Below are 22,945 nucleotides of genomic sequence, written 5' to 3' on the forward strand. Positions count from 1 at the left end.
AAAGTGGAACAGCCCTGAAAAGCATTGAGCCACCCCCTACTCCCCAGGAGAGAGAGAAAGCCAGTGCCTGTGCTGCCTTAAAATTCAATATCACAGCCTGACAGCACAGCTGGCCAGAAGGAGAAGTAAGGGATGTGGCACAAAAAAAGTGCCCAGCAGCCGTGGGAGTTCTGATTGTAAGACAAGGAGTGATAGTATAGAATACTTGAAAGACTTAAAGGGAAGAGAAAGAGGAAAAAAAGGAAAAAGAAAAGAGAGACAGTGAGAGTGAGAAAAAAGGACTAGTTTACTTAGATTAATGGCATTAAGTTGAGAACAAAGAAATGAAAGAAAAGACTTTCCTTAAGTGTTACTTTGATTATTACGTTAAACTTATTTTCTTACCTATACCTTTCAATCTTTACATATGTCAAAATTATTTTCTTGTATGTACCCCTTTCATGTTTAATCTTTCCATTAAGATTGTTTATTGTCTGAAGTTTAGCTAAAATTATCAGTTCTATAATTGTCATTTACTTGTTAATAGTGTTTCACTGTTCATTCTTATGTCCCCGGGAATCCCTTTATGAGTTGTCCTAATGCCTCTAGAAGTTACTCCATAAGTATGAAGGAATTTAAGTTGAAGAGTATTCTGGGGCCATAACTTAAAGATTGTTCTCCTGTTTCTAAAAGAAATAAAAAAGGGGGAGTTGTGTAGTGCCCCCGCCCCAGGTGGCAGGGATTCTACCCAGACAGACAGCATGGGTTGAGGGGTGTGATTTAAAGAAGATTCCACCCCTCCACCCTGTGGGGCATGTCCCTGGAAGTCCGGAAAAAGGCATTCCACTCCATCTTGTCAAAGAAGGAATGGCTCCAGAATGTTCTTCCTTTCCTGTACCCCCATTGGTTTCAATTCTACTGCAATGTCCTCACCTTAGTTTTTTCCATTGGTTGTCCTCCTGGATTCACCCATTTGCGGTCCCCTGCTCCTTCTGCTATTGGACCCTGACCCTAAATGCCACCCCTAGCCTGTCATATAAAACCCATGACTACCCCCTTGTTTCTTGTCTTGGTCGCTGGCACAATAAAGGATTGAGACTTTTGCTAAAGCAAGAAGCATCCTGTTGCCTGCCTTTCCCTGTTGGTCATCGGTGCCTGCCTGAGGTCTGAGACTCCAGGGCCCAGGGGAGTTGTTGCAGCACAGGCCCCATGCCACTCAATTTGGAATTTTAGGAGGTGGCAGGCCATGGAGGGCCACAGGCCCCTGGGCTGGATGCAGGTCCCTGGACACGAACGCCAGCCGTTTTTCATGGGCAACAAAACTGACCAGGCCAGTTTCCTGATGTCCTTTCCAGGAGGTGCTTCCCACTGCCAGGGCAGCCTGAGCTTTAGGTGGTACCAGGTTGCCTCTGGGAGACATCCTGCGCCGTCTGGGATTTCAGGAGGCAGCAGACTAGTTGGGGTCACAGGCCCCTTGGCTGAACGCAGGCCATTTTCCATTGGAAACAAAACTCACCACCCCAGTTTCATGGTGTCACTTTGCAAGAGGCACTTGGCACTGCCAGGGCAGCCCGAGTTGGAGGTGCTGGCAGCTTGGGTCTGGGAGACATCCTGTGGCATTTGGGATTTTAGGAGGCAGCAGCCCACTTGGGGTCACAGGACCCTGGACATGAATGCCAGTGGAGGAAAGATCTAATTCTAAAAGCATGGCCCAGGCAATGCTCCTTTGACAAGTTCTGCCCTGAGCTTTCCTCAGGAAGATCTGAAATGTTCAATGTCACCAGCAAAAGCTCCTGCAATGGCTGCTCGCCCTCAGAGCAGGGCTGTCAGCTGTGAAACAAGTGCTGCCACAAGCAGCAGCTTACCCAGGGCAGCAAATCAAGAGCTAGGAAGGAGCTGATCTGAAGGCCAAACTTCCTTAGCTCCTTCTAAAAGAGCTGGAACAGTTCTTCTTTCCAGTGCGGTGGAATGCTGGGCACCACAGCTCTAGGTGAGAACTGGGCACAAGTTTTCTCTCACTGAGTGCTGTGATGTTTTCTGGAGGAGCTCTGGGCTTCTGTGCGTGCTGGCCACAATGAGGAGAGAAGGAATCAAGTGCACTGACACACCTTTGCCTTGAGCATAACCCAGCCTGGACCAAACACACTGAAAGGTTTCCCCCTGTCTCAAAATGGCAGGTCCACTGTTTGACAACTCAGGTTGGTTTGGTGTCAAGGAATTTCCCTGAGAAATACTCAGTTTGTCTTCCTCTCTGCCTTTCCCTCAGCAGCCTTGGGGATGCTCCTATGTGAAGCCATCTGTCTCACAGAGTTTGAGACAACTTAAAACAGGATACTGTGCAATAAGTCGTCTCCTCTAAACCGTTCTAACAATCCCTTTCCAGGAATAGGAAATTATTACTAATAGATGAAAGTGGAAAAAAACCCCAACAGTTTATTAACAAACAGATCCCCCTATGACACGTGTTACAAGGTGGAGCCGGGATCTCTCTCGGGAAGAACAGGAGCTGTCATGGAGTAGTTCTAGCAGCTGATGAAAGCTCGCTAGCTCGTCTGGCATCGACTTTCTCCCAGTGGCAGAGCTCCATGGAACAGTCACAGCAGGTGAAGCAGCTGGGCTGGAGCCCCTCAGTGCCTTTTCTCCCTGCCGTGGCTCAGCTCACAGACTCTTGGGCTGGGAGCGGGTCTGCTCCGCTTCTGCCAGCACCATGTCCCTGGGCTTGGACAAACAGTTTTCTGCTAGGAGAGCCCTGCACTCTGTTCCACATCTCTTTCATAAAGGCCCAAACCAACTCCAAACACTCAGTCTACAGCAGCTTTTCACAATGGGCTGCAAAAATCGAGGACTGCTGCAAGTGAGTGTTGGAAGGCTCTTGTCTTGCTCCTGCCAGCAGAATTCTCTGTGATTTTATGCAATTTTATTCAGATGCAACAGGAGAACTGAGGTTTTTTATTAAAATATTCCATAATGAGTAACAGGCCTCGGGAGCATGAGGTACAGAACTGACATGTGAAAGCATGAGCATATCCTCCAAAGTGGTCAGTTTAATTGTCCATTTTATTACTCTTCTATTTACTCTACACTAAGAAGGAAACGCAAGCTTTGCTTGGAGGCAAAGCAGGCATGGGATACACTAGGATCCCTCGCAGGCTCACCAGGGCTGGCAGTGACAAAGCAGGCAGACTGCTTCATTGAGAACCACTACAGAGCTACATCCCAATGCGCTTTTAAGTACTATGGTATTATTAAGAGCTCCTTTTCTGCATGAGATACAAAAAAGGAGGTCCCAAATGATCTTCATGCAAGCATGCAGTAAAGACCTGATCCTGCTATCCTAATGAGGCTTTGGTTTTTGGCAATTACACACTTCCCATTCATCTTTTGATGCAGACACTTGTGGTTTTCCCCTACACCCTTGCAAGGCTGGCAGTTGCTGCTTCCCATTTCCTGTTCTTCCCTAGAGCCAGTACAGTGGCTGCTTTGAAACAAAAAGCCCTGAGATCTGGATAGCTTGAAGGAGCATGAAATGCTAATTGAGTGTTCATGGTGGTCATACCCAGGTCTGCACTTCCCAGTGCTCTGAAGCAGCAGCAGGAGGACCGTGCATCATTCCTGTTGGTGGATGTTCATGTTTCTGGTGTGCAAGAGCAATGACTTTGAGGAGGGACAAAAATGCCCCAATTCAAACAGTGGCTGTGCAAGGAGATGTGAAGTTTCACAGCCTTTTCTAGAACATTATAGAAAGATCTAAAAGAATATTGTGGCATTGAGTAGGTCCCTAATTTTGTCTCCATAGAAATCCCCAAAGGCCACATTCACTCTGCTGGTGATGGCAACCCCACAAGCTCACGGGCTAGTTTTCCCGCCAACATGCCACCCTGCCTGGGCTTTACTAGGCCAGGACTAGACCCATAGCTAAGCAAACACATGCAGCCAGGTGACATAGAATTTTTCTTTCAGAAGACCTAATTAACACATTCCCATGCCGTTTCTTCTGTAACATCAGTAGGTGGCAACCATGAGAACTTTGCTGGCAAAAGGTTACATTTTGCACTGGGCCTAGAAGTGTTTTTCCCTAAGGCAAAGCAAAGTGAAATGTGAAGTTCAAAAGCTTCAAATGCCTATGAAAGAAAACTGTGGAATAATTTCTGGAAAGGCAGCATTATCAATGATCATGCAGCCCAGCAACAGCTGGAGCTGCATCCAGAATTGCTTCTTCCAGCTGTGCAGGAATTCATTTCAGTGGCCAGCACTGTTCCATGATGAACAAATTGTCCCCTAGCTCTGGGCTGAATGGCACCCAGGCTGCAGTACAGATTTGAGGAACCCTTGTCACTTGTTATTGGCCTCCCAGTGCACTCATCCTTCTGCAAACAAGGTGCAAACAACACAGCTGGGCTGCTGTCCTGGGTAAATATACATACAGACAGTTTTTCCAAATCAGTGCATCTTTTCCCAGTGAAAGACACGAATTCTTCTTACCTATGAAATTGTGATTGAAGACACCCGTCAGCCAGATCTGTGTGAGATTGCAAAGGAGCAAAGCTTTGGGGTTTGGGCACATTTCTCTTTGTTTCTTTGCTCAGGCTTTTTCTGAGCACAGAACACACCTAGGTAGAAAGCTTTTGACTATACAGGATCTTTTGGATCCATTGTCCCCCAAACAAGTCAACAGGTGGCCCTGTCGTAATGCCAAGTAGCAAAGAGCAGCACAAATGACACCAAGAAAACATGGCCAAAGAGGAAGAGGAGAGGCCCAGTGAGGAGGAAAGGATGTGGTGAGACACTGGCACATTGAGTGAGCTGCACTCCCACCATCTCTAGGCTAGCAGGACCTGGTCTCACATTCTTCTCCTGGTTTATTTAAATTTAATTTATTTATTTACTTTTTTTTCATCATCAGTATAAAATATATACAATTAAAAATATGTAATCAAGATTTAAAGGTACAATCAAAACACATTTATTCAAAACTACATCTAAGGATCAGAACATATGTACATCTACTACAAAACCTAACATATAAATCCTATTCTTCAAACAATCTTCATACAGGCAGCAGCTTCTTCCTGAACTTGGAGAAAAGAGAGCTCTTCTGTACAGCAGGCAAGGACTTTGTGGGTAAGGCACCATGGGAATTGTCCAGAGGAACCTTCTCAGTAAGACTGTAACCAGTCCGATCTGCAAAATGGAGACAGAAATTTTAACAGGGGCCACAATGCAAACCTAAAGCAGCTAAAGCTCCATATTTCATGGGACAGACATCCTGCAAACTTCTAAAGAGCTGCACAGGGAAACATGCTCTTGCTGGCAGGCACTTGAGGCAGGACAAGGTAAAACCCTGGCCCACTTCCACAGGGCTGCCACAGGAGCACCCTGGCCTCTGGGCTGCCCTGGGACAGCAGGGAGCCCAGAGCCCTGTGCTCTCCAGCAATGGCTCAGCTGCACATGCACCCTCCTGCTCCTCTGCCTGCCCCACAGCTGAGCAGCCCTCCAGCTCCACAGGCACTGGCAGCAGCACAGCTCATTGCAGGGGCACATGCAGGCACAGCTGTTCCCTGGCAATGTGCACAGGCTCTCTGGGCTGCCACAAGACCCTTCCTCCCACCAGAGATTGGCCCAGCTCCCCCTCACCTCTGTGTGAGGCTGAGCCATGATCAGCCTTCACCTTGTCCTCAGTCTGGAGTTGCTTCAGGCCCCCCATGCCATGACTAGGAAGGGCGATGGAGAGAGAGGGGGCAGGTGCACACCCTTCCTTAGCATTTGGTCTCTTTTGGCACAGCTAACAAGGCAGATCTGGAGGTGTCCAACTCAGCACGTTGTCATCTCTCTGGAGAACATCATGCCTTCACCAGCCCAACATTTTGGAGAGGTTTTCCTGCACATGTGGAGGCTGGCTGGCAGCACATCTCTTCAGCTTGGTGCCCATCACCTTGTGGAGGGCAGAGGCAAGCTTGGTGGCCACAGTGCGGACATTGGCGCTTCGCACCGGCAGCGCCTTGTTCTCCAGGAAGGACCAGAGCACGGGCAGGGCGTCGTGCTGGACCACTTCAGGGCTCCTGGCATAAACCCACTCCACAAGCACTGCCGGGAGAGAGACACAGCTTCTCAACCACCAGCCTTAATGCAAACAGGGATCTACCTCTGCTCTTGCTAATTGGAAGCCTTCTGGCTAAGATCAGCAAAATAGCACAGAGCCCCATGATCCAGAAACGGGCAAAGCAGCTGATCATCCTGGAAACAGAACCACCAATCCCTCAGGACTAATTTCTCCAACCACAGCCTTGTCCCTGTGGCAGACTTTGTCCCTTTACTAAATTATTTCACATTATCTTTCTGCATGAGCAATGAATGAAATGTCCAGTTGCTTTTTATTTCCATTAAGAAGTTGTCTAAACCCACACTGAAGATTCGGAAATGCACCGTGGACAGAAAATTGAGAGATTTCTAATAAAAGGGATGATTCCATTTTCATAACTTTGATGTCAAGTGCCAAACGTTTAATCTGGCTCTTCCCTTTGCGCAATGGCACACAGCAAAGGGCAGTATTAGAACACACCTCAAAACTCCTGCCCACCAGAGACGGCTGCTGCTTGGCAGTTGGATTGGAAACATCAGTGACTAGCTGGTGTCTTTGGCAGAATGCTTCTGGGGCTTCCAACAAGCAGCTGTTTCAAACCTCAGGGTGTCTTAGAGAATTAGCTAGACCCCATTGCTGTGGCATTTGAGCATCTCCACATTTTAATGCCATTTCCCCTCCCAATGTTAATGGCATTTTTTCTTATAATGTCCACTGAAGTAGGGGCATAGAAAGAGCAAAATGCTACACAGGGGACTGAAATTCATCCAAAACACAAGTGTTTTCTCATATTGTCTCTGAAATCTGCTCTCTGCTCATTTTCTGAACCAAACTATATCACAGACAAAAATTTACTACCAACAGGCTCCTTGCATGGCAGATTTGGCTGAAAGATCAAAGATGAAAAGCTCTGGAGACCATTCTTATTTTCTGATCAGGCAAAATGTTATCTAGTAGCCATTTATTATTCTGTGGTGGAAGAGACTTTATTTTCTCTGAGCTTTTAATCCACTGGCAGTCATCAATATTAAAACAGCTCCTGAAAGTACCCAAACCCCAATTGTGCTAAGCAGGAAAAGGGTTATGGTACCCATTTTAACATGGGAATTCACTTGAGTTTAAATACAATTAAAGATATTGGTGACTATTGAAGGTAAGGAACAGCTGTCTCTTCCTACTGAATCTCAGAGAGAACATCTACTTTTTCTAAAGTAGTCCTAATTTATGTTTCATTCCTTTATTTGAAAAAGAGATCAAAAGATCTGTAAAACTAAATTCCCTGTTGCTGGAGATCTACTTTTTTCAAAGCTCTTTAAAGGGCCTTTGACATTCCCAATCGCTGAACATGCCCTTTTGAGATTCCTAATGGAGACACAAAGTGTATTAAACCTTGCATTCAAAGATGTTGGCCTAATTAGCAGTGGCTTTAGCCCCAGATAAAGCAAGACTATCAATAGTCTGTTCTAGTATATATTGGGATTATAATTTTCCCATTCTTTGGGTATTGCTGACATAACAAGCACCTCTGAGGAATCAATTATCAGCTGCATTTGTAACATTTGGGACAGTGCTGACACAGGCAGACACTGTTTGCACACCCTGAAATGCTCAGTCCAGTGCCACTTTGACAGCACAGGCAGGGAGCCTCAGCACTCTGCTTCTGCCCCTCTGCCTCCAAAGGCTGCCTTGCACTAAATCCCTGCCTCTAATACGTCTGTTGACTTTTGACCTAAGCTGTGACCCCAGGCTCTGCACAGTTCAGCCTCAAAGCTTTCCAAGAGAAAAACAAGAGTTCTGTGAGGACAAAACAAACTGGTCCCCTGAAACAGCATTTGCCACCATTTTCCCTAAAAGATGACAGATGTCCCTGAGCTTCCAAGAGAGGGGCCAGCTGGGGTATTTTGAGCCCCTCCCTTTCCTGGAGCTGGGTTCTGAGATGCCCCAGTGGGAGCTCAGCCCCGAGGCCGAGCTCTGCCCCCATCTCAGGTGCTGCACAGCTCTGCAGCAGCCAGGGAAACCTGCCAAATACACCTGCCTTGGGCACTGGGCAGGAGGGACAAGCTCAGCACCTCCTGGTTTGGCGGAGCTACTCTGCTGTCTGTTCACAGGCATTGCCTGTAAATACTCCCTGGGAAGACCTCTTGGCCTAGAAGGGGAGGCCATACCTGTGATACACTCCGTGACATCCAGCAGAGCTTGGCCACTCAGGTGATTCCACTGGTAGCTGAACTCCTTCAGCAGTGACACTTTATCTACAAGTGAAACACATGTTTCTGCTCGCTTTTCTGAGGCCATAGGACAAGGGACAGTGCAGAGGGAAAGGGCAGGGGCAACCCCATTCTATAAAATAAAGTACATTTCTGCTGGTTTTTGAATCCTTTTCTTCATTCCTTCCAGCCTGCTTGGCAAGGTTTTAAATTGCAAAAGAAAAGCTCTCCTTTCACATTTGTAAATGCAAAGTTGTCTTCTGTATCAGGAGCTATGTTAAAACATTTCCCATCAGGGACCTCAAGAGTTCAGTCACATGTAAGTAGTGAAATGGTTTTGCATCCCAGAGCAAAAAGGAAGAACCCCATACTTGGGACACAGAAAGGCACCGAGTCAGGCAGTTCCTGAGTTCACAGAGCAGCTGAGGAGGAGAAAGTGGCAACTCCCCTTGAAGACCTGCCTCTTCAACACTCCTATTTTCAGGCACATTTCCCCAGTGTGGCATTTTCAGAGCTGACATAAATCTGTGTGGCAAAGGAATTTAGGGCAGCCTTTGCCTATGTAGCTAACTGCTGTAGACATCTTGCCCCATGCAAAACAACATGTGGAACAAGGCACCATTGACAGCTGGGTTTATACCTATTTGTTATAAAGAAATGAACTTGGCAAATCCTAAGTTCCCCTTTGAAAATAGAAGACAAAGAAGAAAAGGGGTAAATAGGCAGCTAATGCCTATCATGTAGAGCATTCCCGGTGGCTGCTCTGCAGGAGCTCTGATGGGTCAGTCTCCCTTCATGCCAAGAGCAAAGCTATTCATTTGGGAAGTCAAACGGGACCCAATCAAACTCCAAACCCCCTTTGCCTCTGAACTGCAGCAAAGCTGTAGTCTGGGACTTGCTCTTCAGACAGGCAGCACAGAGCCAAGGGCTCCTGGGACTTTTGGGAAATGCTGATCACATTCAAGCCTGTTGGGGGACTGGTGCATAAGGACTGCACCTGCACAGCTTCTGAGGGATGCCAGCTGGAGCTTTCCACAGACAACAGCAGCTATCAAGGCACTCAGCACTCTCTTGTGTCAGAGAGACAGAGACACAGGTGAGGAGAGTCCATGCCAGGGCTCAGCCTTACCTAAATGAGCAATGGATTCTTCCAGCGCTTTCACAGCTGCGGCACGAACCCTGGGGTCCTTGGAGTTCAGGTTCTTTGTTATTCCTTCCAGCAAACCAATGATCACCGGGTTCAAGGCATCTTTCAGGACACCTGTGATTTCAGCCAGCACGTCCAGCGCCTTCTGCTTCACTTTCTTGTGGCTGTCAGATATTCTCAGGACAAAATAATCAAAAATCTGTGAATAGAACAAACAACATGAAAGCTGGATTCACATGTCCTTGTTTGAAGAGTGGATGTAGCAGTCAGCAATGTAAAAGATGAGAGAGATACTTTCTGTCAGGTCAGCACTTGCTTGCACAATTTCACTCTTTTCCTGTGGGCCACTCACTGGAATGGTGGCACAACCTCATGCTGCTAGAAAGATTTTCTTCTGTTTTTAAGAGGTTTGGTTGGGGACAGAATAGTTCCTATGGTATTTCACTCCATCTGTAAATCATTAAATCCATTCCATTTCTTCATGCTAAAGACTACCTTTGCTTTAGAAGTATGGAAGCAGATGTTTACAATGCCCGGTTTTCTACACAGTTGCCTCAAGTACTGAGGGCAATTAGGATTTTGCCAAAACTATGGCAGGAGGAGATCTAAGTTTTCTTTTGTTTGTCTCAGCAGCAGTATCTGGAGAAGTGCAGGGCTCTGATCAACTCTTCCAGGATGCAGACCATTTCTCTAAGTAACAGGTAGACTTCTGGAATTTAATGAGCTGTACAGCCCTCATTAGAGCAGGTTCAGTCCCTTGACAGACACATCATCAGGCACCTTTTCTTGGAGAAAGGGGAAAAGCAGCTACTGGGAGGAGATGGCAGAGATGAGTCCTTAGCTGTTTTCCTCCTTTTCCAAGGAGAAAAAAAGACCCCCCAAAAAGGGTGAGCACTGTCTTTACCAAGAGGAATAGGAACAAGGATGGAAATGAGAGCCAGAGTTGTGCCTGTGCAAGACTAGATGGAGTATATGGAAGTATTCTTAAAAAAACCCTGGGTTTAAACCATCCCAGTCTGATCTTCTCTTCCCTAGGTAAACCCATTTTTGGTCTAGAGAATAATTGCCATGCTTTCAGTGGCTGGATTGCCTTCACTTAACCCAGCTGGGAGTAGGAGAGAGCAGCAGTCACACCAGCAGAAAATTCTGTCATCATCGATGAACAGCATCAATAGGCAGCTGCCAGACGTATACAGCTGGACTGAAATAACTTGTCCTGAAGCCTGGACCTGAATTAAATTTGCCTGGGTAAGAGGGACCAGCATGTCCCAAACAGCCAGGATGGAGTGCCAAGACACACTGAATTAACTTTACTGCTGCAGGCTTAGGAAAGGAGCTAAAGGAAAGGAGCAATGAAGATACACTACATACCTGGACAATGTTAGTGGAGATGAGCTGGGGGCTGGTTTTGCACAGGTCTTGGAGGAGTGACACTCCTTCCATGCGCGTCTGAAACCCCTTGGCCTCCAGGAGATTGTAAAGCTTCTGGAGCAGCTCCGTTTCTTCCTCAACCGGAGGTAACGTGACCTGGGCTTGTGCACGGTGTAGGAGGCATCCATCAGAGGTAGATTTCACCCTGGAAAATAAAACCAAATGAGGACCTGTTGGTGATAATACCTTCAGTAAATTGTGAGCAAAACATCTTCAGTAGCTTTTCTAATGATGTGATTTCAAGCTGGAAAATCATGAGGCTCTGAAAAACAACGTGGACCTAATGACAATCATTTTGGGAGACAATCTGCAAGGAACATTCTCGCCAGTGCTCACTCAGAAAAAGCAAGGATGAGATGCATCTGATCTATCTTCAGATGGCTGCCAAGGCACACAGGTCACATTGCTTTGTGGAGAAAGAGACACACTACTTCCAAGTTTAAGTGGCTCCTCATATGGGATGTTTGTGTCTCATAATAAGGAAACTCATCACTCCGGAGAAGTGTCTCTACAACCAGGCATGACAATCTGCAAAAATAGCTCAGATGCATCTGAACAGATGAACAGGGTCATATGTGAAGGATTCAGAAAATCAGTCACAGAGATAAAAACAGAAGCCAGACACCCCAGACCTACACTCACATTTCATTTGCTTCCCTAGAGACTAAATCCACAGCTTAACAACCCCACTGGGAACAATTCTCCTGGATCAACCTGTCTCTTCCATGAACATGGAAAGATGCTAGCTATGCTACTGAGGCATGTGGTCACTTTCCTGCCACTGCTGAGCATGACAGAGCTAAATAAATCCCCTCTGTGATCAGAGGAGAACAGGTACAAGTAGCTCTGCAACTGCCATGAAGAGACAGCAAGGACCAAATTCCTGTCTTAAATGCTGATTGCAGCACAGGACAAAGGAAACCAAACATGCTGTCTCCATCAAGCAAATCAGATGAAGGACAGGAATATCAAGACAAAAAGTCCACATTGAGACACCTGTTGCCTGAAGTTGATCAGGAATTGCATTGCTACTTACTACTCAAACTTGATACTGTTTCAGGGTAAGAAAACCATGATTCAGCCAGGCCAAACCACATGCATGAGAACTGCATCTTTGTGGAATGGCATCCTCCTTCTAGACTGAGACTTCTCATCAAAACACCCATCAGGAAAAGACTCCACTCAGATGAAAAAAAAGCCCTGGTTGAATTTCCTTGTCCCAAGTCAGGCAGCAGAAACTTGGCCCTGTCATAGCCTCCATACCACTGCCCTTGCCACTGCACTGGATCGTCTGAGCTGCAACCAATGGGGTCTTTTTGTCTCTCAATTGTGAAAACCCCTCCAAAGAAGTTGTGTTCAGCCTAATGCAGAAGTAGACTTTTTTTTATCATAGAGCATTTGTAGGGAAAGAGAACAATCTGTGTCACTGGCCATCTCTGCCAGAAAGATTTTCCTGAGGAAGAGACATGTACAGCTTGTCATGTGCTTTGTCACATCTGAATAAAGTGCTCAGTACCGTTTGCTAGAAGACAATGTGGCCTGGGGCTTCTTGGAGCCATCGTTCCTCTTCTTCACCAGCTCCTTGACAGATGGGCGTTCAGCCTTCTGGTTTTCCATCCCCTACAAAGACATAGAGAAACCCCATCAATCTTTAGAGTATAAAATAGGAAATTCCCTGTTTAAAACACAAGTTAGAACCAGGATCACTGCTACCAAGGCTTAGGGAAACATTTCCTAACTTGCAGATAGAAACAGCCCAGGGATTCAGTGATGCCAACTCTTTGTTTTCAATAGCCCAAGGCAGGTTATGGGTGCTACCAGACTGAGCAGCAGTCTAAAATCCCAAATTCATTAGTCTTGAGCATAAATGGGAATAATGCAAACTGACAGGCAACAAGTGTTCGTAAACAACAGAAGCAACAGAAAAATCTGGACTCTCTGGGGGTTGGCCCATTGTGTTGGAAGGATTTGGTTCAACACTCACTGTCCCTGTGCCTGAACAAAGGCATGCTCCCTTCTGTAATGTCGATAAAAAAAATAAAATCCCTGCCCCCCCCCCCCAAAAAAAAAAAAAAAAAAAAACCCAAAAAAAAAACCCAAAGGAGTTTCCACTGGATGCTGCTGAATTCACCAAGATTTTTCCAGTTCCACAGAGCTTGACAGCAGGGCAGTATTCCCAAAAGACTGTAACTGTAGTAACTAGGATTGACTTGGCCATCTTTTGTAAATTTGGAAATTTTTAGTACTACTACTTCCAGTATCTTTTGCAAAGACTCTGTTCTCTTCAGAAGCACTATTCTCACTTAATTGCTTTACTGGGCAGAGGAGGGAGAGCATGGTGGGGGCTTACACTTAAATGTAAACCCATTTGCTCTCTTTCCCTTTCTTCTTTGTGAATGATATTGAAAATATTCCAAACCCCACTTTTTCCCTAATAACATCAATTTCTTTGTGGTTTGCAGATGAACAGGCTGAGGATTAACATCTCACTCCCAGGAGAAAAATGATTCAGTAGAAGAGGAATGAGATCAAGACAGATTGGGGATGTTTGATCTCATATTAGCAGTGGCAATACTTGCACCAAGGAGCCATTTCTACTGCCAAGCACTTACTTTCTTCTGCATTCTTGTCAGAATATCTTCCAGGTCATGGGTGGAAAGAGATCGCTCCAAAAGCATTTTAAATTTTTGATGATTGAGCAACATCTTCACCATCTTCTGTCCATAATGCCTAAGGAAGGAAGGGAGGGAGGAAAGGAAAGAAAAGTGAACAAACAAAGGAAGAGTGTGAACAGAAGAGGCTTATACCTTAAATTCATCATGTGCAATCCTTGCACAAGAAGGCATTACCTACTCAGCAAAGAGGGAGATTTACCTCCAGTTGATACTGCACAGTGCTGTCAGATGAACACAGGAGGCAAGAGGAGAATGTGGGGCAACAGAAAAATACCATTTCACTCTGAAACTGTGGGTGTGCTCCTGTGGGATCAAAGGATCCCAGACAACAAGCAAAACACATCTGCTTTGTTGTCAGAGCCTATTAGCAGTGTCTTGCTGCCATTGCACAATAATTTGCCTTTCTTTAACTGGCAGGGAAGCCAGGACAAAACACCTCATGCATCCTATTGATTATTCTATACTATATGTATGCACAGGGGCAGCTAGTTGCTCTGGTGTTCTTGGCAGCTATTAATGGGAATTTCATCATCAGAGTAAGGGGACTTTGGTGGTTTGGGTTGATTTTGCCACTGGGAAACCACAGTTTTCTTCAAGAAGAAATTTGGAGGTCATTGAGCCACAGATAACAGCATTCTAGAAATCTGCAGACCAAGTTCAGAAAGACTGAATATGTTGGCTAAAGACCCCTGAAATATTTATAGGAATGTATTAAATTAATGAAAAACAAATGTTTGGGATCCTTCAGTAATGAATATTAGCCAACACTTTGGCTTTGTGTTGTGCACCCAAGGCCAAAGAAAACTGTTGGACTGGCTCATCTGAGCTCTTTTGATCTCAGTAAAGAATCCTTCAAGCCATAGGAAGTTGGCAATGCTCATTTCTGCTGGCCAACCTCAGGTTACCCAGTACAGTCATTTGCCCAGGCAAGCCAGAGCAGTGGTCACAGCACCAAGGCTGACAGAGCTCCAGAAGCCTTTGGACAATGCTCTCAAGCACATGCAGTGACTCTTGGGGTCACTGCATATGGCCAGGGGTGTGACTGGATGACCCTGATGGGTCCCTTCCAACTCAGCATATTCCATGCTTCTATGACCCTTATTCACACAGTGAGGGAACTTCATATTTCCTTCAGTTTCCACTCTTGTGGGGTTTTACCTTTATAACCAGACACAAAAGGCTTTTCCTGTTTTAGGAGGTGAAATGAAGATCATTACCTTGTGTCCTGGTGACAGTCCTGAGCAAGCTTCCCTGCCACGTGTGCCAGCCTCTCAGCCCTGGCTGTGCCTGCCAGCTTTGTGACTCCAATTCTCTCCATCAGGGACAGGAGGAGCTCGGCCCCACACTTCCGCACCTGGGCGTGACGGCTCCTGGGAAGGAGAGAGCAAACCCTGGGGCACAGGGAGAAGGAGCAGCAGCAGCACAGGCCTTGGCCAGAGCCTGCTCCCTGTCCTTGCTGGGGGAAGGAGGCCTGGCTTCTCCCTGCAACTTTAGACACCGCTAGAAGGTTCTGAACTCAGGTAAACACAAAGCTAGCATTGTACAGAAGGACTGCCTGCAAGGCAGAGGGAGGAATTCAGTCTCCCTGCACTCTCTGATACCCAGCTCCTTTCACAGTATTTACTCTGAGAAAGATTAAGGAAATAGATTACATATGAATGATTTAGAAATTAAAGACAACTCATGCTGACCCATCAGAGGGCACCCAGTACACAGAGCTGCAGCGGGATTGAGGCTCTTTCCACCCATGATCCCCAAATCTGCAGATCTTTGGAAAAAAACAAATGCAGGGAAAACATGTTGTGGGCCATGAAGTTTCAGAATATCCAGCAATGCAGCCTGTTTCTTCTGTGAGGCTTGGCAACGGAGACATCTGAATGTTTTACCCTATTCCAAAGCTGAGGAAAGGAGGGACAGGCAGTTTAGCCAGGCTGTCCTGTTCTAGAGAGTGTCTCTTGGGAACTATCAGGCCCAGCACCAACATTTAAAGCAGCATGTGCTTCAACTGTCCCATGGCAGTCAGGCTGTGAAGGTGCCTTTAAAGTGATTTATCATCCCAAGGCTAACATGAAACATGAGTTTGAATAGAAAGTAGAGTTCTATGGCCAGGACAGTCACACAAGAGTCCTTTTGGCAGGAGCTGCACCTGCTGTGCAGGCTGTGCCACACCCAGCAGATTGTCCCCCATGTGCTCCACACCCCAGCAAGTACCCTCCTCCTTTCTCAAGCTAATGGCATCATGAGGAGACATGGTTTTCCCAGGGCCCCTGTGGTTAGTGCTGTGAAATACCAAACACCACTCACAGCTGCAATTGCAATTGTCCCTCTTGCCACAAAAGCACAAGGCTCTATCCTCAGCCTTTGCAGGCACTTTCACTTCCCCATCAGTCACCACAGCTAGGAAAATCTGACAGCCTGGGAGAACTCCAGGAAGCAGCAGGAAGCTGAGTCAGAGGAGCTTTCATTTGGGTATCAGGAAAAAGGTTTTTCACCCAGAGGGTGGTTGGGCACTGGAACAGGCTCCCCAGGGCAGTGGTCACAGCACCAAGCCTGACAGAGTTGAAGAAACATTTGGACAACAATCTCAGGCACTTGGTGTGACCCTTGGGCTGTTCTGTGCAAGGCCAGGAGCTGGACTCAATGGTCCTGATGGGCCCCTTCCAACTCCCCATATTCTAAAGTTCTGGGATTCTGAGAACTAATAGGCTGCAGGAGGGCAGAAACAGGTGACAAGAAGAGAGAAATGACGTTGATTGGAGAATGAAGTCACTGAGTTCACAGAAGATGCAGCATACAGGACCCTTCCCTCCCACCATTCCCATTCTCTGTCTCATCCCTTCTCCCTCCCACACACTAGAAGGTGAAGAATATCACTAAAAGAAGAACAACCTACTTGACTCCCATGTCCATGACAGCAGTCATTGCTCGTGCAGGAGTCACATTCTCCACCATGATCCCCAGGGTCTGACTGGCTGCTTTCTGAACAAATTCTGGGGAGTTGGACACCATCTGCAGAAGGACCCAAGCAACCTCATCCACCTCAGAGTCCATGTTCTTCTTCAAGGTCACAAAGAGCTCTCCCAGAGTGACAATTGCAGAGTAGGACACCTTGGAACGGAGGTTGGCCACCTGGACAAGTCATGAGGGGAAACATAAGAATCACCTTGAAAAGAAAACCAGTTGCCTTCAACAGAAGTCCCAGAAAAATGACAACACATCCCACTGTGTCCAGAGAAACATCAAAGTACAGTAAGAGCAGGAGAGCACAAGTACAGAAAGGCTTTTACTCTGGCACCAATTTCTGGTCTCAGACCTGCTTACTGCAGGCCTAAAAAAAAATATTTCATTCAAGTGTTCTACTTAACTCTTCTAAAATGTTCACAGCTTTGATTTTAAGCCCTTTGACTAGAAAACTGAAGCAAGGGCTGCTTTCAAATCATAAAAGCACAAATAATAAAGATAGAAGAGTCAGGTGCTCCTGTTCAAAAAACAACACCAGCAGCTGAAGCACTCAGCCAGGAAACAGAAAACACAGGCTCAGACCCAGAGACCAATTTGCAGTGTTGAATTACAGCTTGGGCAGAGACTGGGACTCTGGCAAATAACCTCATTAGTGTCTCAGTTTCTGCATTTGCACATTGCATTATAAGTGCACCACACTCAAAGACAAGTGTCAGATACCCAACTTACCAGTAAATACAGCTACATGTACCCACAGATCGTACAGATAGCTGACAGAAATTAGAAATAGAAGGTCTAAAAGCAGAAATGAAGGCAGACCCTGAGCACACATGGAGATGAACAAGCACATACCTGCTCTACACACCATGTATGAAGTATGTGGGACAATTCAGAACAATGTTCTCACCTCGTTGGTAACTGCCAAGCAAACGTCATGAAGTCTGGAAAGCAGGACCTCTGAATGGGACCCAGCCAGGTGTTTGATGTTGTAGAGTCCCTCCTCCTTCAGCTCCCTGAAAGGCAGAAGATTATTTTTTTCTCTCCCCCAAGGCAGCACCTGCTGAGATTATCAGGCTGGCAGCTCTGTCAAACAATGGGAGGTGCTTTTCAAGGAGTACTTAATTTAGTTATGGAAAAGGTTGCCACAGGATGATGTGGCTGTCAAAAGCCTACACAAATCCAAGAGGTGAATAGAGGGGTTTCAGAGTGGCCATTTAAGCAGACAGCCTTTCTGAAATCTCTGGCACATGATGCCCCCCTGGCACTGCTTCCTAGAAGCTGTAGACCAGACCAAGCTGCTGTTTCTTGTCACCTCCCTGTGCCTGTCCCTGAGACACAGTCCCACCGAGCTGTTATTGGGGCATTTTCCTTTTTTGTCAGCCCCAGCAGGCAGTTCAGCACTGAGAGTCTGCACTGGCACTCTGGAGCTGAGTTTCCCCTCTGCCATCTAGGCCTCTCTGTCACCCCCTCCATTCCACCTCACATATTCCCCCAAAAAGCAGCAGGATGTCCCAGAAGATTCCACCTCTGAGCAAGAACTGTTGAAACTCTGGCTTTTCCCAAAACCCCCTACCTAAAACAACCACCACAACAGCAACGTGTTATTTAAAAGGTGCAAACAACTCTGTCTCTCAGCACTTTGTGCAGGGCCTCAGCTACAGGAAGGAATGTGAGGCATCAGGGCTGCAGCACAGGGCTGGCGACTGATCCCACAGGCACCCCTGAGCGTCATCCGGATCCCCCACACCTGTAGAAGCTCTCTGCACCTCACAGGACACCCAAGAGAAATAGGGAAGAGAAAGCAGAAGAGAAAGGACAAAACAAAGGTGACTGCACAAGGAGATGCATTGTGGCAGATTTTTCATGCTCATCCCAGTGTGTATGGAGTCCTTACCCCTGTGTGAATGAAGCATCTACTGGAGAGTGATCAAAAGGACATTAAAAAGGAAACCAATATCACCTAACATTTGTAGGGTTATCACCTCTGGGCCTCCTTCTGCCTGTGTATAATTTTGGGACACATGGTGAGTGTTGACAAAACATCTCAGGCCCATATGAAGCAGTGAGAAGGAAAAAGTTGAATTCCAAAAGTGCAAGATTCCTAGAGGATTTAATATCTTTTTCCTTCTCTTCTGCCATCAGCCCTTCAGGAGTAATGGCAGGCTGAGGGACTGGACAGCACAAGTCCCTGGAGGAACTCCCTGCAGCTGCTTCTGGGACTCCCATGCAGGAGGTCACAGGGAGACGCTGTCACCTGCCATTGCTGTCAGCAGTGGGGGCAGAGAGGAATCTTACTCAGTCCCACTGGGCCAGTGGCCCAAGGCACCCAAATCTCTACACTCAAAACTTCTGCCATCCCCTCAAGGTTTCCTTTGCAGCTCCATGGAGCAACAGGCAAAGCGAGGAAGCAGCACGGAGCTGCTGCAGCTGGAGCAGTGCTGCAGAGCAAAGCCAAGAAAAGGCTGCTCTCAAATCTTTATCCTCTCACTGCTCTGGTTTCACGAGTGCCCTTTGTCCACTCTGGGCTCTCGGGGGCTCAGAGGTACTAGCAAGACACAATTCTAACCTACGTTAATGCCAAGAGGGACACAGAGTGAACAAGGCCTTTCTTACCAGTCATCGCTGCTGAGCAAGGAGAGTGCCTCCAGCAAGGAGTGCTGTGGGTCTGGAGAGGCTCTGTCCTTCTGCCCATGCCCACGGAGCGGCTCCTCTCGGCGCGGGGCACCAGTGGCCGTCTGCGAGGTCACTGCAAGGAGAGGGTCGGCCATGGGCGCTGCGGCCCGGGCAAGGCACCCCGCCATGGAGCGGCCTGCAGCCCCATCTCCCAGCCAGGGTTCCCTGTGGTGCCAGCTGGCACTGGCTCAGAGACTTCCCTGCTCTCTGGCTCCTGGGGCTCCTTGCTTTCTCCCAGCCCCCCAGCTGGGCACAGCTCCAGGCTAAACCTGACAATTGCCCCGCAGCCCCAGCTCCCCAGGGCCACAGGTGCCACGGCCAGCGGCAGGTTCCTGTGGCCGCAGAGCTCCCGCTCCCTGCCAGACAGCGCTGAGCAGCAGCACTCACTGCCCAGGAGGGAACCCCTCAGTGCCCCTCTTGTCTCAGCACCCTGATTTCCCCAGCCCTGAGGACAGGGGCCCTCTGCAGCTCCCTGAGGAGAGACCTGCAGCTGCCTGGAGACAGCACCAAGCCAAGCCTGAACAGGCCAGCCCTGCTGGGCCCAGCTCAATCCCCACGGAGCAGCTACCAGGGAACAGCCATACCTGACCCTTCCCACCTGACAGCGCCTCTGTTCCCACAGACTGCAAATATTCTAGACAGCAGGCAGCTGAGTGCACATACATTTTAGTATCCGTACTATTGGGAAGGCAGTACTTTATGGATGTTGTTCTTTCCAAACATCATCAATCTGTACTCTTTCAGAGGTGCACACTGCCTGTATTTCAAAGATGCTGAGGTGAAATTTGTCATCTAATGGATGTGTTTGCAAACTCAGCAGGTTCTAAGCTTTCTCTTGTGGAAAAATATACTTTCCAGACTAGACAGTTGATTAAAAAGGTTTCCAAATGCACTCTGAGGATAAAAATATGCAAATACAGATCCGCTTTGTTGGCAGACACACTCTCTTGTTGATCAGTTGACCTGGGTTTGCCTTAATTAAATTTTATGGTAAGGAAAAAAACTTAGAGGGTATGAAGAAAATCAGATGATAAATGCATTTCTTAGGAAACCCATTTGTCATCAAAAGCACTGCCAATCAAAAATTTCATGTTGTGCACTAAAAAGCTCATTTTCTAATGTGTAGATGAAAACATTTGAGCTGTCTACAATGATGGAGTATAAATATTGCACAGAATCTTGATGAACTGCCCTAGACTTTATAGGGTTTTTGTGCTACCTTGCATATTCTCACCAAGTATGGAGGAACCATAACAAGAAAAATATTCAGACAGGAGCTAATCTGGGTGTCCCTGAGGTACCCCAGCCACTGACACCAGTGATGTCACTGCAGAAGTCTGTAGACATACACATCTGCATTCAGTATGAATGGAGAGACACCTCAGGCTAGTTCTGGTCAATTCTGGGCATGGAAGTAGCATCACTAGAAAAGAGCATTGAAGTATCACTCCTAGCTGCCATCTTCTTATCTCACCCTGCTTGGGATCACAGCACAGGCAGGCTGCCCACAAAGGAGAGAAAAGAGCCACTAGGGACTGTCTGCTGTGTATTTCCTGCAGGCAGCAAACAGCCTGGGAGCAGCAGGCAGCCCCTCCTGGTGTCATCGGCTGCACATGGCTGCTGTATTTGCTGGGTGACACAGGAGGCACTGCTTGTTCCCTCTTGGCACTGCAGGCTGTGGGATGGCAGCAACGAGGAGCCTTCGGGCACTTCTGGGAGCAGCAGCAGCACGACTGCACCAAGCTGCTGACTGCCCTGCAGAGACAGCCCTTGCTGGGATAGCAGAAAAGCTGGCTGCAGAACTGGACAGCAGCACAGGCAGAGGGCCAGATGGTGAGTGAGCAACTGATGGTGGTGGTTCTCGCAGGTGCACGGTGAGCACACCCTGGCAGACTGCCCTGCAGCTCACCCTGCAGCCACCAGTGCTGCCTCCTGGCACCAGTGCTGTAGTTTGGACTATCAGGATGGGCAAAAGCCAGAGCTCAGGCCTTTACACTACTTGATTCAGCTCAGCTTTCCAACAGAGCTCTAAGAACCACTGCTCCAGCACTACCAAGCTGGAGTAACTCAAAAGTAGATTTGCTGTTCATTCTCAGGACAGACTATGGACCCAAGATCCCAGCTGTGCTGGCTGAGGCAGGAGGCAGTTTGTACTCCTTGTGCAAGGAAAAACCTGTGTGGAAAAAGCTGCCATGGAGCAGGCTTACCTGAGGAGCTGCATGGGAAGCTGCCAGCCCCATGGATGATGGGCCTATTGGGCAGTAGGGACACATTGTCCTGCTTCTTCAAGACCTTCTTCTTCAAGGCACTACCAGGCTGTTTTCTCTGCACTCTAGAAGCTGTGCCATCAACAGGTGGTAGGCTAAAGCCTGCAGGGACCAAAGAGGAGCTTCTAAGTGGAAGGCACTAGACAGGGTGATGATGGAAAGGGCGAGAAAACTTGCCAGAGCTGGGTAACATCTCTTTGTTATCCCAAAGAACTTCAAGTATAACAATGGCACACTAATATGGGAAAAAGAATCACAGATTCCTAGAAGAGTTTGGGTTGGGTTGGAAGGCACCTTTAGGCACCATCTAGTCCAACACCTGTGAGCAGGGACATCTTCATCCTGATCAGGTTGCCCAGGGCCCCATGTAAGCTGGCCTTGAACACCTTCAAAGATGGACCAACAACAACTTCTCTGGGCAAACCCTTCCAGCTTTTCATCCCCTTCCTTTAATAAAAATATCTCTAATATCTACTTTAAATCTACTCTCTTCTAGCTTCAAACCAAATTGCAGTAATGCTTCCCCTAAGAAACAAGGAAACCCTGTACTGCTTTGCTTTTGTTTTCCTGTTCCAGAGGCTGGCAGGGGAAGTTACCAGAGAAAGTGCAGATAACCTTGCGTGCTGCCCTGGGGCTGAGTGCTGCCTCCTGAGGGCCCTGCTGCCGCCCTCGGGCAGCGCTCACAGCCCTGCAGGCAGAGCCCCTCGGCCGGGATTCAGTCGGGAACGCTGCTTGCTCCCGGGGCTACAGCAGAAGCACTGCCTGGGGGCTTCAGCACAGCTCTACAGCACCAGCTCCTCAGCAGGGAGTGGCAGGAGAAGGATCTCTGGTGTTTTCATGAGAAGGAGTTGCATTTTGTTTCTTCCAGGTTGCACACTGGTTGAAAAGCATTCTTTTGGACTCACCTTGCCTGAAGACTGCTCTCCAGGACAGAGTCTGAAGTTCCAGTGTGCTTTGCAAGACAGAATTTTCTACTCTGAAAGACTTTCGAGGTGAAGGGGGGAAACTAATATTCTGTTACTGACTCACTGAGGCCACAAGCAAGACACTTCATGCCCCTGTATTTTTCTTTCAGAAACAGAATTAAATCCCAAGCAAGCTTCCACTCAAATGCAAGTGGAACAGTCCCCCAGTCTGACTGCAACACTGTGCAAAGGGCAAGCAAGTGGTCAAAAAGGACCACCACAAGTGTAGCCACCACTTACTTGCTTCAGCTTCATCCCCGGGCTCAACTGTCTCCCGAATGGGCTGCAAGGATGTTTTCCTTTGCCTCCTTTTCTTCATCTCTCTCTCCAAAAGCTCTGCATCCTTCCGCTCTAAGTTCTTTTGAGCCAACATGCACAATGCAGCACGGATCTAGGTGCAATGGAAATGCATCACAGACTGTAAGGAGAGACACATCAACCAGACACAACATCTCCTCAGGAGCACAGAGTCCACAGAGTGCCATAGGTTTCAATGCAGCTCCATATCCATTCCAAAAGTTTCAGAGGAATGTCTCCCGTCCTCACCTTGGCAATTACAAA

The 22,945-nt window shown here is 47.5% G+C and overlaps 1 protein-coding gene and 1 long non-coding RNA gene across 2 annotated transcripts; both read right to left on the bottom strand.

The window, feature by feature from the left end:
• Nucleotides 1-4,918: 4,918 nt before the first annotated feature.
• Nucleotides 4,919-8,011, bottom strand: LOC135278378 (uncharacterized). The gene is made up of 2 exons (XR_010345892.1): nucleotides 5,614-8,011; nucleotides 4,919-5,160 (listed from the first exon to the last, which is right to left on the bottom strand). It is a non-coding gene; the product is annotated as an uncharacterized LOC135278378 (long non-coding RNA).
• A 144-nt stretch (nucleotides 8,012-8,155) lies between these two features.
• On the bottom strand, nucleotides 8,156-19,280 carry LOC135278312 (TOG array regulator of axonemal microtubules protein 2-like). Its single transcript, XM_064384867.1, has 8 exons — nucleotides 19,093-19,280; nucleotides 17,387-17,492; nucleotides 16,412-16,647; nucleotides 14,736-14,888; nucleotides 13,456-13,573; nucleotides 12,360-12,463; nucleotides 10,784-10,988; nucleotides 8,156-9,611 (listed from the first exon to the last, which is right to left on the bottom strand). The coding sequence occupies exons 1-8, from the start codon at nucleotides 19,278-19,280 to the stop codon at nucleotides 9,342-9,344; spliced, it is 1,380 nt and encodes a 459-aa protein (XP_064240937.1). The 3' UTR covers nucleotides 8,156-9,341.
• Between the last annotated feature and the right edge of the window lie 3,665 nt (nucleotides 19,281-22,945).

Source organism: Passer domesticus, chromosome 11 (genome assembly GCF_036417665.1).
Source record: "Passer domesticus isolate bPasDom1 chromosome 11, bPasDom1.hap1, whole genome shotgun sequence".
Lineage (NCBI taxonomy): Eukaryota > Metazoa > Chordata > Aves > Passeriformes > Passeridae > Passer > Passer domesticus.

Coding starts and splice junctions, on each gene's coding strand:
- LOC135278312 (XM_064384867.1), bottom strand. CDS start 19,280: ATGGCGGGGTGCCTTGCCCGGGCCGCAGCGCCCATGGCCGACCCTCTC. Junction 10,989..12,359: donor ACATTGTCTTCTAGCAAACG/GTACTGAGCACT, acceptor TTTATTTTCCAG/GGTGAAATCTACCTCTGATG. Junction 9,612..10,783: donor TCTCCACTAACATTGTCCAG/GTATGTAGTGTA, acceptor TTCTATTCACAG/ATTTTTGATTATTTTGTCCT.